This window comes from Pelophylax lessonae (genome assembly GCF_965119305.1).
Source record: "Pelophylax lessonae genome assembly, chromosome: 2".
NCBI lineage: Eukaryota > Metazoa > Chordata > Amphibia > Anura > Ranidae > Pelophylax > Pelophylax lessonae.
In genome coordinates, this window is record NC_138769.1 from 213,208,754 (window position 1) to 213,225,881 (window position 17,128).

General features: G+C 41.9%; 2 protein-coding genes across 2 annotated transcripts in view; one reads left to right on the forward strand and one right to left on the reverse strand.

Annotated features, from left to right (window-relative positions):
* The window catches only part of EFHC2 (EF-hand domain containing 2), a 149,965-nt gene extending 139,092 nt beyond the window's left edge, over positions 1-10,873 (reverse strand). Inside the window, exon 1 of the mRNA XM_082247559.1 lies at positions 10,790-10,873. Coding sequence (XP_082103685.1) covers positions 10,790-10,831 — 42 coding nt within the window. The 5' untranslated portion in view covers positions 10,832-10,873. The remainder of the gene's footprint in view (positions 1-10,789) is intronic.
* The window catches only part of KDM6A (lysine demethylase 6A), a 794,872-nt gene that overhangs the window by 172,649 nt on the left and 605,095 nt on the right, over positions 1-17,128 (forward strand). The gene's annotated exons all lie outside the window — the stretch shown is intronic.

The window sequence follows — 17,128 nt, forward strand, 5'->3', positions numbered from 1 at the left end:
TGAGTATTTTAAAAACTGTTGATCTACTGGGATTTTCACACACAGCCATCTCTAGGGTTTACAGAGAATGGTCAGAAAATGAGAAAATATCCAGTGAGCAGCAGTTGCGTGGAAAAAAATGCCTTGATGATGTCAAATGTCAGAGAAGAATGGGCAGACGATATGATAGAAAGGCAACAGTAACTCAAAAAAACACTCGTTACAACCAAGGTATGCAGAATACCATCTCTGAATGCACAACACATTGAACCTTGAAGCAGATGGGCTTTAGCAGCAGAAGACCACACCGAGTGCCACTCCTGTCAGATAAGAACAGGAAACTGAGGCTACAATTCACACATGCTCCCCAAAATTGGACAATAGAAGATTGGAAAAACGTTGCCTGGTCTGATGAGTTTCGATTTCAGTTGCAACATTCAGATGGTAAGGTCAGAAATCTGCGTAAACACCATCAAAGCATAGATCCATCCGGCCTTGCATCAACAGATCAGGCTCGTGGTGGTGGTGTAATGGTGTGGGGGATAGTTTCTTGAGCCCTTTAGAATCAATTGAGCAACATTTAAATGCTAAGAGCCTGTTCCGTAAGGGTCTTGGCCCATCCCCTGTAGACGTCATTTGTGATGAAACGTGTTGGGAGTGGCTTCGAGGTGACGTCATCAGGTATGAAGAAGCGCAAACAAGCGGTGTTTGAAAGTTGACAGCTTGCTGAAACAACTTATCATTTATGTCTGATTTTGACCTTTATAAGGTAATTGTAGCCATCTATTTCTTTTAATCAACACTCTAATGAGTTTGATGGACATCACTAGTAGTTTTTTTATTTGTTTTCAAGTCCATATGGGATCCATTGCCTGTTGATAAGTCAGTAGGATGCCCTTTACATTGGTGTCTATTGGGGAAAAGGTCCCTTATATTGATGGGAATGTCTTCCTTTTAAGACAGCTAAAAATATCATGGGTGTCATGCAGCTGGCTCTGACAAAGAGGCACTGGCCTTGAAACTGTACAACACTGTAAAAAAGGAGGTAGATTATCCACATCTCAAGGAACCCTTAGCAAACTCTAGAGGAACCACAGGATTCCACAGAGCCCTGATTGAGAATGGCTGCTATAGATGAACCAAAGGAGGATATGGGTTAAGGGATTTAATGTCCTAAGCCGCAAAGCTTTGCCCCGATCAGCTGTAGTGCCCTAGTCCGGCCTTTTTCAACAAGGTTGCCCAGGCACCCTGGGGTGCTTTGAGGTTACTTCAAAGGTGCCTTGGCAAAATGCCTAAATATTGACCAAAAATTGTATACAAGCCAGCAGGTGGATCAAGCCTGCCCTTTAGTTTCACAAAGCCACAGGTTTTTATTATGCACCATTACAACTAGAAACTGGAATCCTAACAACCAATGATGTCATCAGTTGATAAGGAGGATGTCTGTTTCCTTCACAGCATCCTTGTTTGACCCTCCTCTGCTCTTCTCCCTTAGCACTGGGGTCACATTAGCTGACAATAGAGGATAAATTGAGAGAAAAGAGAAACACTGGAATACTAGTCAGTACCAGTTTGCAAAAGTGTAATAGCTTTGGAAGAATAATTCACCTCTAACATTGGGTGTCCTCCGTGTGGATGTTGCTGCATTGTGTAAAACTATTAGAATAGTTTTTTACATTTTTGAATGGGGGGGTGCCTTGAGACTGTCCATACTTTTAATGGTGCCTTGACGGAAAAAAAGGTTGAGAAACACTGCCCTAGACAATGGTCTATGTTGCCTAACATTAAAGTTGATTTCCATGTTTTAGTGAAATTTACAAAGCTTTCTCTGATTGCCTGTGTCAGGGAATAAGAAGTCATGCATCTCAATCAACCAGAAGAATGTTTTCATTCATTCACGCAATACAAAGTTTCCTGTGAATGGCTGAGCAGTGCTCAGCCCAATTCAGTTTTGTTCTGGAAGTGGGACAGGAAAGTGCCCATTCCGCTGCTGGAACACAGCACTGTATACTGTATACTACGTGTAGCTGTGGCTACATACAGTTCATACAGCGCTGACAGCCACTGCATTGGTTAGTGAAGTAACCATCTTAATCCAAACAAACTATTTAACTTCAATAAAACATGGAGATCAGCTTTATATTTTGCCCTGATTCTGTTCATGTGTCTCAGTGGCCATCATGTTCCTTTGAAGATAGGCAGTTGTTAAAAATGTTAATATTTTTAACAGACTTAAGGCCCGTACACACGAGTGGAAAATTCGGCCGGGAATTTTCGTCCGACGACCGATCTGCAGATTTTCAGCTTGTTAGTATGATGCTTCCGACAACCGACTCAAAAAAATCCTGGTGTGCAGGCTATAAAATTTTTGTCGACCATCAAAACACGTCCCATTTTCGTCTCAGTAGTACAGATTTCGATAGGGAAAAATCTTATGAGCAAGACTAGGCATGCTCAGAGATGAAAGAACACAAAGAAAGCAATCCAACACATGACATCACTTCTGAAGTAGAATTCTGTCGTGCGGGAACATTTGTGTGCAGTCTAGAGCACATTCCAACCAACAGACACGACTCTGGACAAAAGACGGACGACCGGTCGGCGGAAATTCGTTGCGTGTGTACGAGGCTTTAAAGTATAACTAAAGGCAAAACTTTTTTTTCTAGTTTTGGATAGAGTGGAGATGCATTAGATGCTTGTTAGTTTTTATTGCTGTCTGTTCCCCCGTTAAGGAGATTCACCCTCTCTATCTGTACTGTTTCCCATTATCATTTAAAGCGAAAGTAAAAGAAAATCCCAAATCTTGGGTTGTCCTCAGAAAAGTATTAGAGGCGGAAATGTTCCAATGGGGATACTAGTTCTGGTGACCTGGGGGTTCCCAATGAATTCTCTTCATTTATATGAGATTTCCTCTCACTTCCTGTTTGGCTATGGGACAGAAAGTGAAAGGAAATTGTAGAAATTGGACACAGATGGTGAAAACAAATCTATCCAAAATGAAAAAAAAAAAGTTTTGCCTATAATTCTACTTTAAGGATAGTTATACGTTTAAAGAACATAATGCAGTCCTAGCAATACACTATGAATGAAAAATTTGTGTATTGCTGATTTCATTTGCAATGTTGCCATCATGGTGGACTATTTAATGTTATTCAGTGATATAGGTGTCAGAGATTTTGTTGCATCCATCAACCACACTTTTGTTTGTACGTTTTATAAAAAAAAAAATATATACATGATATTCATTTATTACTGCTACATATAATATTAATGTGGATCTGATGAAAGCCAAGTACAACGTAAATTGCTAATCTACTACATACAGTATGGCAAGCAAAAGAAAGGTCTTTCATTGCGACAAACTTAATAGCTACATTGGACTCAGCAATAAAGGCCATTCAAATTTCAATAATATATAAATATATGTCTGAATAAATAAGTACAATATCTTGAGAATGATATAGAAATAGGTGAATGCTTTTCTGTACATATATTAACATTTTATCCAATTTCACCTAACCAACAAATACTACTGCAGTAAGTGCTCAGAATATAGCACATTACATTATATTTTAATGAATGCTTTTCAAAAGATCTGCAATCTTATACAGCCTTAGATTGTGGCAAACTAGCAGCTAAGGAATAGTTTGAAAAATTAAAGGTACATTCCAGTCAATATTGAAAATTAACTTCCTGCACATGTTCAAGCCCTGTACTAGGCTGCAAGGCTGGAAAGGGGTTGGCAAAATTATCAAAAAACGAACAGAACACGACTTTTACTTCTTTCACTTCTTGAGTTTGCCCAGAAGCAGATTTAGGAAGTCATCTTATCTCACTTACTTAACACAGTCAAGATTTGCATCCCTATCCTTTGGAAACAGGAGACCCCCCAATCTTTTAAATATACTTTCCCAATATTAAAGAAATCTATCACATTGAGGATCTAAATGAGTGTTCGAAACACCAGCCTGAGAACTTTCTATACAATTGGTACTACTGGGTGGACTACTATATATCTACTACCAGGAACACAGGTCTAGTCTCCTCAATTACTTAAAGCCTCGTTCTCACCATATGGGCAAAAAACTGTTAGGGCTTGTTTACACCATGATCCCTGAAGAAGTCACGTGGTAGCGTGACGCAATGCGTAGGGCAGACACAGCACCGGAAGTGACGTTACGGGACACGGAGGGAAGTCCTGCAGCATACAAGCGGATTTTAGAGATTTTAAACTGTGAGTTGGTACATTTTGTCTTCAAATAAATATTTGATACTTCTACACTATGATGGCTCCATTATTTTGAGATATGAGGAGGCATTGGAGTATAAGGAAAAGTGATATACTGGAAAGGAGGAATTTTACTAACATCCCCCATACTTGACTGAGCAGAGTTATAAGAGGAGAAGATAGATGATCTGGCTTTTCAATATACTAAAAAGTGCATTTCCTACAACATTAAGGTGAGCAGGTAGCACACCTATAAGTGATGAGCACTGAAGAGCACTGTTTTTCACAAGGTGTAAAGGTGGAAGGAAGTCAATTTTGACCCGCAGAAGAGGAAGTTTGAAAATTGTTTTTGGACACTTGAGCACAATTATTAATTATTTATTTTTGATTGATCCCATAGATATATTGTATGGCAGTAGAAGTTTGACAATCTATTAGTTGGCACGTCCCACTTTATCGATCACTATTGTCACCTTTATTAATTGTTTATATTACACATTTACCATAAGCACTGTATATTGATTTAAGTAATGTATTTACATATGTATTCATTTATTATTTTGGATGGCATCTTATTATTGAATATCTACATGGCCTAGATTGAGTTTCATACAATTAATGAATTTATTGATTTAAGAATTTATTAACATATATATTTATTTATTTATTCTGGAAGTTATCATACAATTGAATATCTATATGGCACTTATATTTTTTACACAATTTTTAAATAATCAGTTTATTTTAGATACATTGATTGAAGATATTGCACCTTTTTGATATTTATTTATATATTTACACGATTAGACACTTTATTACACTAATCACCCCTGAAGCGCGGTACTCCCCCCCATGACTCCTCAATTACTTAAAGCCTCGTTCTCACCATATGGGTAAAAAACTGTTAGGGCTTGTTCACACCATGTTCAAAGATGTGCACATTTCTCTGCAAGGATACAAAGAAAACAAGTATTTTCTATGTGTCCTATTCACCCCACAATGTTGATGTCATGTGCGTTTTTTCTGCGCAGAAAACTGAATACATATTGCAGAGTTCTACGGAGAAAACAATTGTTTTCTCTGTGCCCTTGCAGAGATGAGTGCAGAAAAACTCACATCTTTGCAATCATCCTTTTTCAAACACACCTCCCCTGCCTTTTCCAGTTCCCACTTTCCACTTCTTCCTCTTTATCAATAACACCTCTCCTGTGGTCCCCACTTTCCCCCTTTCCCCCACTTTCTTCCCTTTATCAATTACACCCCCTTTCCGCCTTCCCCAGTTCCCACATTCTACTTCCCCCCACTTGTTTCTCTTTTTCAATCACACCTCCCCTGCCTTTCCAGTTCCAACATTCTACTTCCAGCCACTTCCTTCACTTTATTAATCATACTTCACCTGAATGCCTCCCCCCTCCCCCTTCCCCCTCAGTTCCCACATTCCACTTTCTTCCTGATATCAATAACACCTCCCCTGCCTTCCCCAGTTCCCACATTCTACTTCCAGCCACTTCCTTCACTTTATTAACCATACTAAACATACCTCCCCTGACTACCCCCTTCCCCCCTGTTCCCACATTCTACTTCACCCCACTTTATTAATCATACCTCACCTGAATCCCTTCCTTCTCCCCCTCCCCCCTCAGTTCCCACATTCCACTTTCTTTCTTTTGTCAATAACACCTCCCCTGCCTTCCCCAGTTCCCACATTTTTACTTCCAGCCACTTCCTTCACTTTATTAACCATACTAAACATACTTCTCCAGTGACCACCCCCTCCCCCCCTGTTCCCACATTCTACTTCACCCCACTTTTTTAATCATACCTCACCCGAATCCCTCCCCTATCCCCCTCCCCCCTCAGTTCCCACATTCCTCTTTCCTCCTTTTATCAATAACACCTCCACTGCCTTCCCCAGTTCCCACATTCTACTTCCAGCCACTTCCTTCACTTTATTAACCATACTAAACATACCTCCCCTGACCCCCCCCCCCATTCCCTCCCAGTTCCCACATTCTACTTCACCCCACTTCCTTCACTTTACTAATCATACCTCCCCTGCACCCCCCCCCCCTAGCTCCCACGACTCCCCTTCCTTCCCCAGTTCCCACATTCTACTCCCCCCCCCCACTTCCTTCACTTTAATAATCATACCTTCCCTGTCCAAGGTTTCCACATTCTACGTCCTTCCTTTTATCAAAAACAACTCCCCTACCTTCCCCAGTTCCCACATTCTACGTCCTTCCTTTAATCAATAACAACTCCCCTGCCTTCCCCAGTTCCCACATTCTACTCCCCCCCCCCCACTTCCTTCACTTTATTAATCATAGTCACACCTTCCCTGACCCTCCCCCCCCCCCCCCCAGTTCCCACATTCTACTTCCTTCCTTTTATCAATAACAACCCCCCTACCGTCCCCAGTTCCCACATTCTACTTCTAGCCACTTTTACTTTATTAATCATACCTCACCCGAATCCCTCCCCTATCCCCCTCCCCCCTCAGTTCCCACATTCCACTTTCCTCCTTTTATCAATAACACCTCCCCTGCCTTCCCCAGTTCCCACATTCTACTTCCAGCCACTTCCTTCACTTTATTAACCATACTAAACATACCTCCCATGACCCCCCCCCATTCCCTCCCAGTTCCCACATTCTACTTCACCCCACTTCCTTCACTTTACTAATCATACCTCCCCTGCACCCCCCCCCCCCCTAGCTCCCACGACTCCCCTTCCTTCCCCAGTTCCCACATTCTACTCCCCCCCCCACTTCCTTCACTTTAATAATCATACCTTCCCTTTCCACCCCCCCCCCCCCAGTTTCCACATTCTACGTCCTTCCTTTTATCAAAAACAACTCCCCTACCTTCCCCAGTTCCCACATTCTACGTCCTTCCTTTAATCAATAACAACTCCCCTGCCTTCCCCAGTTCCCACATTCTACTTCCCCCACCCCACTTCCTTCACTTTATTAATCATGGTCACACCTTCCCTGACCCTCCCCCCCCCCCCCAGTTCCCACATTCCACTTCCTTCCTTTTATCAATAACAACCCCCCTACCGTCCCCAGTTCCCACATTCTACTTCTAGCCACTTTCACTTTATTAATCATACCTCCCCTGACTCCCCCCCTCCCCCCCCCCCCCAAGTTCCCACATTCCACTTCCTTCCTTTCATCAATAACACCACCCCTGCCTTCCCCAGTTTCCACATTCCACTTCTCCCCAACCACCTTCTCTTTATGAATCATACCTCCCCGCCTCCACCCAGTACCCACATTCTACTTCCTTTCTTTTATCAATCACACTGTGATTGGCCCAGGTACCATGTGATAGCTGTGGGCCAATTGCAGCATCACAATAGTAAGCATAACAGTCATGAATGGAAGCCATTCATGACTGTTTTGTTTACATTGTAATCATTTGATCGTTATGACCAATCACAGCAATCACACAATACCCTGGCCGCTCACAGCAGTCACCATCACGGACACAGCGGTCACGGGATCACGCCCAAGGGGACTCGCTAGTGCGCATGTGCTAGCCAACGTATGGGGTACGCCGCTGAGCCTGTAGCTGCCTCCTGTCCACGGTAAATGTACTGTGGGTGGCCCGGCAAGCTGTTAAAAATTATTTTTTTACATTTTTGGGTTGGTTTTCCTTTATTAATAAAAAAAATCTGGAAATATCCATCACCGTTGGCCACCAAATGAAAGCCCAATCTGTCAGTTTTACTAACACATGTCAAAGTTACAAAACTGTGTTCAGGCGCTAAAGTATAAATAAATGCAAAACTTCTTCTTTTAGCTTTGGAAAGAATGGAGAGGGATTAGAGTGTCTGTCATTTTTATTGGTGTCTGTGTTCCTGTTAAGGAGATTCATCCTTTCTATTTGTCCTGTTTACCATTATCAATGAAAGTGAAAGTAAAAGAAAATCCTAATTTTGGTTTGTCCCAGAACAGGAATAGTTGAGATATTTTCCAATGGGGACACTAGTTCTGGTACCCCTGCTGACAACCAGGGATTCCCTCACTTTACATGGATTTCCTTTCAGTTCCATTTTCAGTTTTTTCTATGGGACAGGAAGTGAAGGGAAATCTCCCCAATAGGACACAGATGGCAAAAATAAATCTTACAGGGGTTATAACTCTCCCTTTGCTCCATCCAAAATAAAAAAATGGTTCACCTTTAGTTCCTTTTTAGGCCCCTTTCAAACTTGTATAACCTGAAAGCCGCATGACTTTGCCGTGCGACTTTGACGCGTCTTGAAGCAATGCCTGTGTAATCTTGAGGACCTCAAGCCGCATAAATGTCAGACCAAAGTAGTGCAAAGACTACTTTGAAGTTGCTGCAACTTGAAGTCGCACAGACATGAATGTTTCCCTTTGGAAATCATGGGGGTACGACTTGTCATGCGACTATGCAGTCCTAGGTCGCAGGACAAGTCGCACAACTCTGAAAGGGGCCTAAATGTTTATTTCACCTCCAGTTGTTAAGGGGTTAAAAGGGTTCTCCGAATATTGAAATAAAATCTGCAGTGCTGTGATGTACTGTGATGAAGTTGTATTCACACGTATTGTGGAAACACTGCTATTCATGTGATAAATAGTACATTCAGCCCTGGGTAACACCAGTGCGGCTTTGAAATCGCACCACTTCAGAGCGATTTCAAAGCCGCAGATTAGTGTGATTTGCACCTCCGATTTCATTGCGGCTTGTGAGTTCATTTAACAGAAGTCTATTCATGTCGCAATGAATTTCCAAAAAGTGGTCCAGGAAACCTTTTCAAAGTCGCTGCGACTTGAGTTGCAACTATTTGAATGGTTCCATTGCTGGCAATGTAAAATCACATGGCAAATCGCACCAGTGTGAACCAGGGCTTAATCAAAGGGCGCCTTGAATGTAAGGACTGGCAATGGAAGGGTTAACACATGTGTAAACGCATACAGGGAGACGATTAGCAGAGAAATGGTTAAGAGCGTTTTTACAGCAGTGTATACTGCGCAATCCATATGCCACAAGCAGTGTACACTGTACTATGCATACGCCACCTATGCGTTGCTGTGGTGTGCACTGGAAAAAAACGACAGCATGCACAACTTTTTTTTAATGCAGTGCGACGCAATCCACCACCTCGCACCACACTTTGGACAATAGAACTTAAAGTGAAACTTCACTCTCTCAATCAACATGGACTATTTCTAATCCTTATGCTGCTGGCATTAGTAAATAGATAGGAAAGTATATCATGTTTACTTTTTTACACTTTTTTTTTTGCATTACTTCCTGGTTTCCATGCCTAGGCAAATGATGTCATACACCCCAGGAGTCAGCCAATGCCTGAGACTGATACCAGGAAGTAAATGCTACATGAATCATCTGCCCCTACTCAAGATGGCCACAGCCAGAAATGCCAGGGGGGCCTTTTTCAAAATCAATTTTTAGCAAAATAAAGCATGGAGACATGATAGGATGGGGGAGTTTTCTTTAAATACTAAAAATGAATGAAATAGCGTTTTTGGTTTGTGGTGCCAAGATGCAGTGCATTTCCACTTCAGGCTCCGTTCACATGTAGGCGTTTTGGGGCGTTTTTGGGGAGCTTTTCTGCTCTAGGATCAGCTCTCAAAACGCCCAACAAGACAAATCCTATTCATTTCAATGGCCCCTGTTCACATCTGAGCGTTTTGACGCTGTAAGCAAAACGCCCAACGCTCAAAAAAGTACATGAGCTTCTTTTTGGGCAGATTACAGGCGTTTTCCATTGGTCTCTATTCAATCGAAAAACGCCTGCACAAAAAACACCCATAAAAACGCCTGTAAAACGCCTGCAAAAACGCCCTTAAAAACTCCTGAAAAAACGCCCATAAAAATGCCTGTAATAGCAACGCCAAGATGTAAACGTAGCCTTAATGAAATGTATGGTACTATGTGACATTTCAATAAAGTTTGTTTTAATAAAAAAAAAAAAGGAAACATTGTGATGCGCTGCAATCGGCTCATCAGCACTGCTTTCATCCCATCGCACACCAGCAACTGCTTTATAACGCAGCCGCTGGGGTGAACTGGCCCTAACTTTTGATATAAAACTTTTAGATGCTATATTGGGAAAGAAAACAGGAAAATATACAAAAATCTTTAAAAAAACAACAATACTAGCTAAGCCTTCATTCACATTGGAGCAAATTGTTATGCGATTTGACAGGTCAAATCGCTTGACAAGTCGCACCCTATTGTCAGCTATGTTCAAATCCATGCGACACCGACTTTGTGGTGCCGCATGAATTTGGAAAAGTAGTTCCTGCACTACTTTTTAGCAATTTGGGTTGCAACTTGTATAGGTATCTGTGCACCAAGCCGCACAGATGTCGCACCTGAAGTCACACAGAAATGCGTATTTGAAATTTTGTGATTTTAGATAAAGCCGCATCTAATGTGAACGAGGGCTTAGGGTCACTTTAGTTATACCACAGTTTTGTGAAAATATCACTTACTGATCTCTGCTGAGAAAAGATGTAAAACATTCTATGGATTATTCTATATAAACAGCATGTACATGTAGAGAAGAAAATCATTAATGAATACGTACATTTCTATTAAATGAGTTCCCAGGCAGGAGAGGTAGAGCCATGCTGATTCCTCTTTGGATATCACACACACACTGAAACACTGACAGGGGAACCATGGAGACAGCTTTGTTTACTGACTGTTACTTGGTAACTCGTCAGCTGACAGGGAAACCTTTTTTTTTTACTTTGCAGCTTTATTTCAAAGGAGCAGTTGTGACGTTCAAGTCTAAACAATAGCTCTGGAGGCTTTTGTCAGTTGTGTCTGCTTCTGTGTAAAGCAGCCCATACGTCATTTTTTTGGGAGTTGAACGGAAAAAAAAAAGACTTGATTCCTCCGAGGATGGGGGAATCCTTCCTATTGAGCAATTGTATTCTGACATCAGGGAGACTTCTCCACTATCAGAATACAGCGGCAGATCGACTTTTATAAAACCAACCTGCCCATACATGGAATCAAAATTTGGCCAATCCCTGCTGAACCTGCCGTGTTTCGATCCATGACCGGCTTTAACCACTTCAATGCACTCTTGCTCTGGGACGACGTCATATGACGGCACCCCAGAACCTCAGTTTCTGTGCGCCCACGGGGGCGCACAGTATGGCGATCGTGGCAGCACCATGTTCTAGGACTAGAAAACAGTGCGCCTCCGATCTTGGTAAAGAGCCGATGACGCACTATTTACCCATGTGATCGGCTGTGTCCAATCATTCGGTCACATGTAAACAAGGAAGTGCCGTTTATCGGCTCTCCTCAGCTCAAACTGACAGAGTGTGTGGCGAGGAGAGCCGATCAGTGGCATCTCCTTACAGGGGAGACCTGTACAAGGTAATCAGGGCACCGATCATCAGTTTTTTATTATTTAATTATTAATTATTTCATATTAAATAAATAAAGAACATTGAACACGAGACTCGCTTGGTATAATAGGCCGCGGCCTTTTATTAAATTCAGATAAATATGGGAATATATCATCGCCAAAAAACTGACTAATATAACTTTTACCTGTAGTTTAGCCAAAAAGCTCAAACTACGACAAAAAATTAAACAAAATTCCATTTACCAATAAAAGGAAATAGAATTAAAAACATAAAAAATGGCCGCAACAAAATACAAGGGCGGGAGGGTGGGACGATTCTTCTTCCTGTGCTCCCGCTGACTGACTGACTTTAACAATTTTTTCTCGTCTTTATATAGGCAGCCACTCCTGCCAACAGGACAGTTTGCTTCAAATTGAACCAATCATAGGTAAGTATTTACTAACGACAATTTTTTTTTTTTTTAGCCTTAACAACTGTTGTCTTGCCACGGCCCCATATATGGAGGGTGGGTACATTTTATGACCCACCCTCCATTTTCATTAGAATATAGCCCCAGTAGTACCCATCAGTGACACCAATAAGTTCCCATCAGTGACACCAATCAGTGCCCATCCGTGACACCAATCTGTACCCATTAGTGATGCCAGTCAATGCTGCCTTTCAGTGCCCATCAGTGACTGCTCATCAGTGACTGCTCATCAGTGCTGCCCATCAGTGCCGCCCATCAGTGCCTATCAGTGCAACCTATCAGTGCCACCTATCAGTGATCATCAGTGTGGCATATTAGTGCCTCCTCATTAGTGTCAACTAATCAGTGGCCTTCATTGCAGCCTCATCAGTGCCCATAAGTGCCACCTCATCAGTGCCCATCAGTGTCGCCTCATCAGCGCACATCAGTGAAGGAGAAAAATTACTTTTTTTACAAAATTTACTGATAAAAACTAAAAAACACTTTTTTTCCCCCAAAATTTTCAGGCTTTTTTTGTTTTTTTAGCAAAAAATAAAAAACCCAGCAGTGATAAAATACCACCAAAAGAAAGCTCTCTTTGTGTGAAAATCTAATTTGCATACAGTGTTGCATGACCGCGCAATCGTCATTCAAAGTGTGACAGCTCTGAAAGCTGAAAATTGGCCTGGACAGGAAAGGGGTAAAAGTGCCCTGAAGGCAAGTGGTTAAGCTAGCCATGGACTGGTAGATTTTTCTACGAATGTTAGTACAAATAAAAATCCCATCAGTACATTCAATAATGTAATCAGAGACTTCATATATGTCATTTGAAAGTATTTCAAGATTTTGTTAGCTTTTTTTAATATGCAGTTTTGAAATGAATGGAATTTCCACATACACTGCCAGAAATTCAATCGAGACAAATTTTACATCCTGCTTTTTTGAATTTTCTAATCACTAAGGTGGAAAACGATTGTCGATTCAAAAAGTGAAAGAAAATTTTCTGCCAAAAATGTTACTAGTGTTTGCCCAGCTCAAATTATAGCTAAGTTTTGATTAGAGTTGAGTGGAATTAGAACACCTTTCAGGTTTATATTACTGTCTGTGTCCCCATTAGGGAGATTCAGCCACTCTATTTGTCCAGGTGACTGTTATTTCTGAAAGTGAAAGTAAAAGAAAATCCCATCCAAAATAAGAATAGAGGGAAGGTCCTCCAATGGGGATGCTAGTTTTGGTGACCTTGGTGACAGCCAGGGATACCTTTACTTAGGAGGGATTTTATCATACTTCCTGTTTTGGTTATGGGACAGGAAGTGAAGGGAAATATCCCCAATGGAACTCAGATGGAACTCAGAAAAAAAAAATCTGACAGGGGTTATAACCCTCCCTTACTTTATCCAAAATAAAAAAAGTTTTGCCCTTAGTTCTACTTCTCTCCGCACTAAACTCTCACAGGAGCCCCCTTTCTTTTAACATCACCAGAATGGCACCGCATCTATGTGAACACTTGAAGCAATGTCTTCACTGGAAGCAATGTTTTTTCACTTGACATGTGAATCTATGCGTTCTGGAAGGTATCAGAACCGCATCAAATTCTCATGAGAGTGAACCAAGGCAAATGGTGGGCGAAAATATAAAGTTGTGGTCGGGGGCAGTAAAAACAGGTGGTTGAATACCCTATCAGTGCTCATCAGTGCCTCATCATCAGTGCCAACTATCAGTGCTGCCTATCAGTGCCACCTACTAGTGCTTATTAGTGCCCACCAATGCCACCTATCAGTGCCGCCTATCAGTATCATTTTAAATGATTGATCATTTTGATAATAAAACTATACCTTTTTAACTGCTTTGTCTATATTTATCTCTTTTTTGCCATAGAGATCACTGCCTTTAAAGTCCCATGTTTGGTGGTTCTATCACTGTATGCTTCCCCTTTAGGGGCTAATTTGGGGATCGATACAGATGAGGAACACCCTTTCATATTTCCTTTTCCTATATTTGATTAGGGATGTGACAGTGATCATTGGCTGAAGGTGAACCAGTGTCGGCATTTTATTACTTTACTATCAGTGCCACCTCTAGATGCCCTTCAGTGCTGCCTATCAGTGCCCTTCAGTGCCACCTATCAATGCCCACCAGTGCCACCTATCAGTGCAGCCTCATCGGTGCCTCCTAATTAGTGCCCACCAGTGCTGACTCCTCAGTGCCAACTATCAGTGCCACCTATCAGTGCCGCCTCACCAGTGCACATCAAAGTAGGAGAAAAATGACCTGTTTGCAAAGTTTTATAACAAACTATGAAAACTTTTCTTTTTTTTTTCAAAATGTTCGGCCTTCCTTTGTTTGTTTACCAAAAAATAAAAAACCCAATGGGGATTAAATACCACCGAAAGAAAGCTCTATTTGTGTGAAAAAATTATCACAATTTCATATGGGTAGAGTGTAGCATGACCGCACAATTGTCATTCAAAGAGTGACAACGCTAAAAGCTGAAAATTGGCATGTACAGGAAGAAGGTATATGTGCCCAGTAAGCAAGTGGTTAAATCCCCTTTCACATTCTGCAGGCAGTACCTGTTGGCAATAATTCAGACTCGCATGACCCTCAGCATCAAAGTACATATCAAAGAATGCTCGGTTTTTTCAGACAGTGAAATAGTTTTTATGGAAGGAAAAAAAAGGAAGTCCCTTTTCAGTAGATTATACATAGAATTGATACAGGTTAAGATAAGGCATAATTGGCACTTAAATCAAGCTTGCTCTAAGGGTCGGCTTGACCGCAAAGCGTAACGTCCTGTGGAATAACTTTCAAGGGCATTTGCTTAGATAGGCTTTTTAATTAAACTGAGTCTAGGGTGTTAGTCACAAGATGGAGTCGAAGGAACAAAATGGAGGATAGATATTTCTTCAGTACCCTCCAATGAACATGACCCATTCAAGTGAATGAGGCTGTGCTGCAACCTCCTTGCAAGCATGGGTTTTAGGGTTTGAAACAGGCACTTAGGAATCAAGAGCATGTTGCACACATAATTAATGATGAGGGGAGAATGGTTACAGAGGACACGGTTAAGGCAAGTGTGCTTAATGCTTTCTTCTCCTCAGTCTTTACACAGGAAAAGGAGGGGTACACTGACCATGACGGTTTGGTTAGCAGTACTTCACAGGACTTGTCGCTATGGCTAACAGAGGGTGAAATCAGGGAAAGGCTGGATAACATTAACACAAATAAATCACCAGGCCCGGATGGCGTACATCCGAGAGTACTTAAAGAACTCAGTAAGGTTATATCTAGACCACTGTTCCTGATCTTTGCTGACAGTATTTTGACAGGAAATGTACCAAGGGACTGGAGAAAAGCTAACGTGATACCGATATTCAAAAGAGGGCAGAGGCATGTCCCGGGAAATTATAGGCCGGTCAGCCTGACGTCAAAAGTATGTAAACTTCTGGAGGGACTATATCCAAGAGTTTGCTAAAGAAAACAACATCATCAGCAGTAATCAGCACGGGTTTACAAAGGGGCGTTCTTGTCAAACCAATCTGTTACATTCAACGAGGAGGTTAGTTGTGAGCTAGACAGTTGGAGACCTGTGGGTGTGGTGTACCTGGATTTTGCTTAGGCATTTGATACAGTTCCCCACAAACGCTTGATTTATAAATTAAGGGCAACAGGCACCGACCACGAGGTTTGCTCTTGGATAAGGAACTGGTTGAAGGGGCATGTCCAAAGGGTGGTAATAAACAACCCATACTTGGACTGGTCTGGGGTGGTAAGTGGGGGCCCCCAAAGCTCAGTTCTGGGACCAATTTTGTTCAATTTATTCATAAAAAGCATTGAGGACGGGGTCAGTAGCTCGATCTCAGTTTTTGCAGATGACACAAAATTGAGCAGGGCAATAACTTCTCATCGTGATGACCTGAACAAAATAACAGAGCGGGCAACTACATGGCAAATGAGGTTTAATGTGGATAAGTGCAAGGTATTGCACTTAGGGACCAATAACATAAAAGCAATATACAAGCTAGGGGGGAACCTCTGGGGGTATCAAAAATGGAGAAAGATCTGGGGGTCTTAGTGGAAGATAGATTAGGCAATAGCATGAAATGTCAAGCTGCAGCTGCCAAACCCGGCAGAATGTTGGCATGCATAAGGAAGGGGATGTATTCCAGAGATAAAACTATAATCCTACCACTTTATAAAACTCTGGTCCGACCACATCTGGAGTATTCTGTCCAGTTCTGGCCGCCAGTCCTCAGAAGGGATGTATTGAAGCTTGAGAGAGTACAGAGAAGGGCAACAAAACATATTAGGGGATTAGAAGACCTTTATTACGAAGAGCATTTAGAAGCACTTGATTTATTCTCCCTGGAGAAGAGACGCCTGAGAGGGGACATAATAGTAATTTACAAATACGTCAACGGTGATCAGAGCATGGAATAAAAACTATTCGGTCGCAAGGAATGCATGAGGACACGAGGTCATACAATGCATTTAGAGAAGAGATTTAACCTTAGGCTACGCAGGGGGTTCTTTACTGTAAGGGCTACAAGACTGTGGAATTCCCTGCCACAAATGGTAGTAACTGCGGAGAGTATGGCTACTTTTAAGACTCTTGGACATACATCTCAAGGATCAAAACATTCAGGGGTATGAGAAATGAATAGGTCCACACCCACCTACACAGGTTGAACTGGATGGACTATTGTCTTTATTCAACCTCACTTACTATGTAACTATGTAAGATATTGCCTCCTCTGTCATCTCTGTCAAACACCCTCTGAAAAGCAACCCATCACAGATCACTCTTCAGAGGGTAACGCTTATGTAAACATGCCCTTAAGCACTATTTGCTTAGGCATTTTGCCATGCTGCATATCCCAGCAGCAGAAATCTACTGCTATTGCTATTATATCTATTGCTGCTGGGATAGACAGTTTCATGCAGATAGCAGAGGCTGCTGAGCCTCTACATGGCATTAATAGACTGTTGGCGGCCTCAGATATGTGTGCCTGTCTGCACAGCCAGAAATCACCAGCAATGTTTGCAGCTGGACACACTTTGTGTGCCTTCAGCCGCAATCACCTACCGTGAT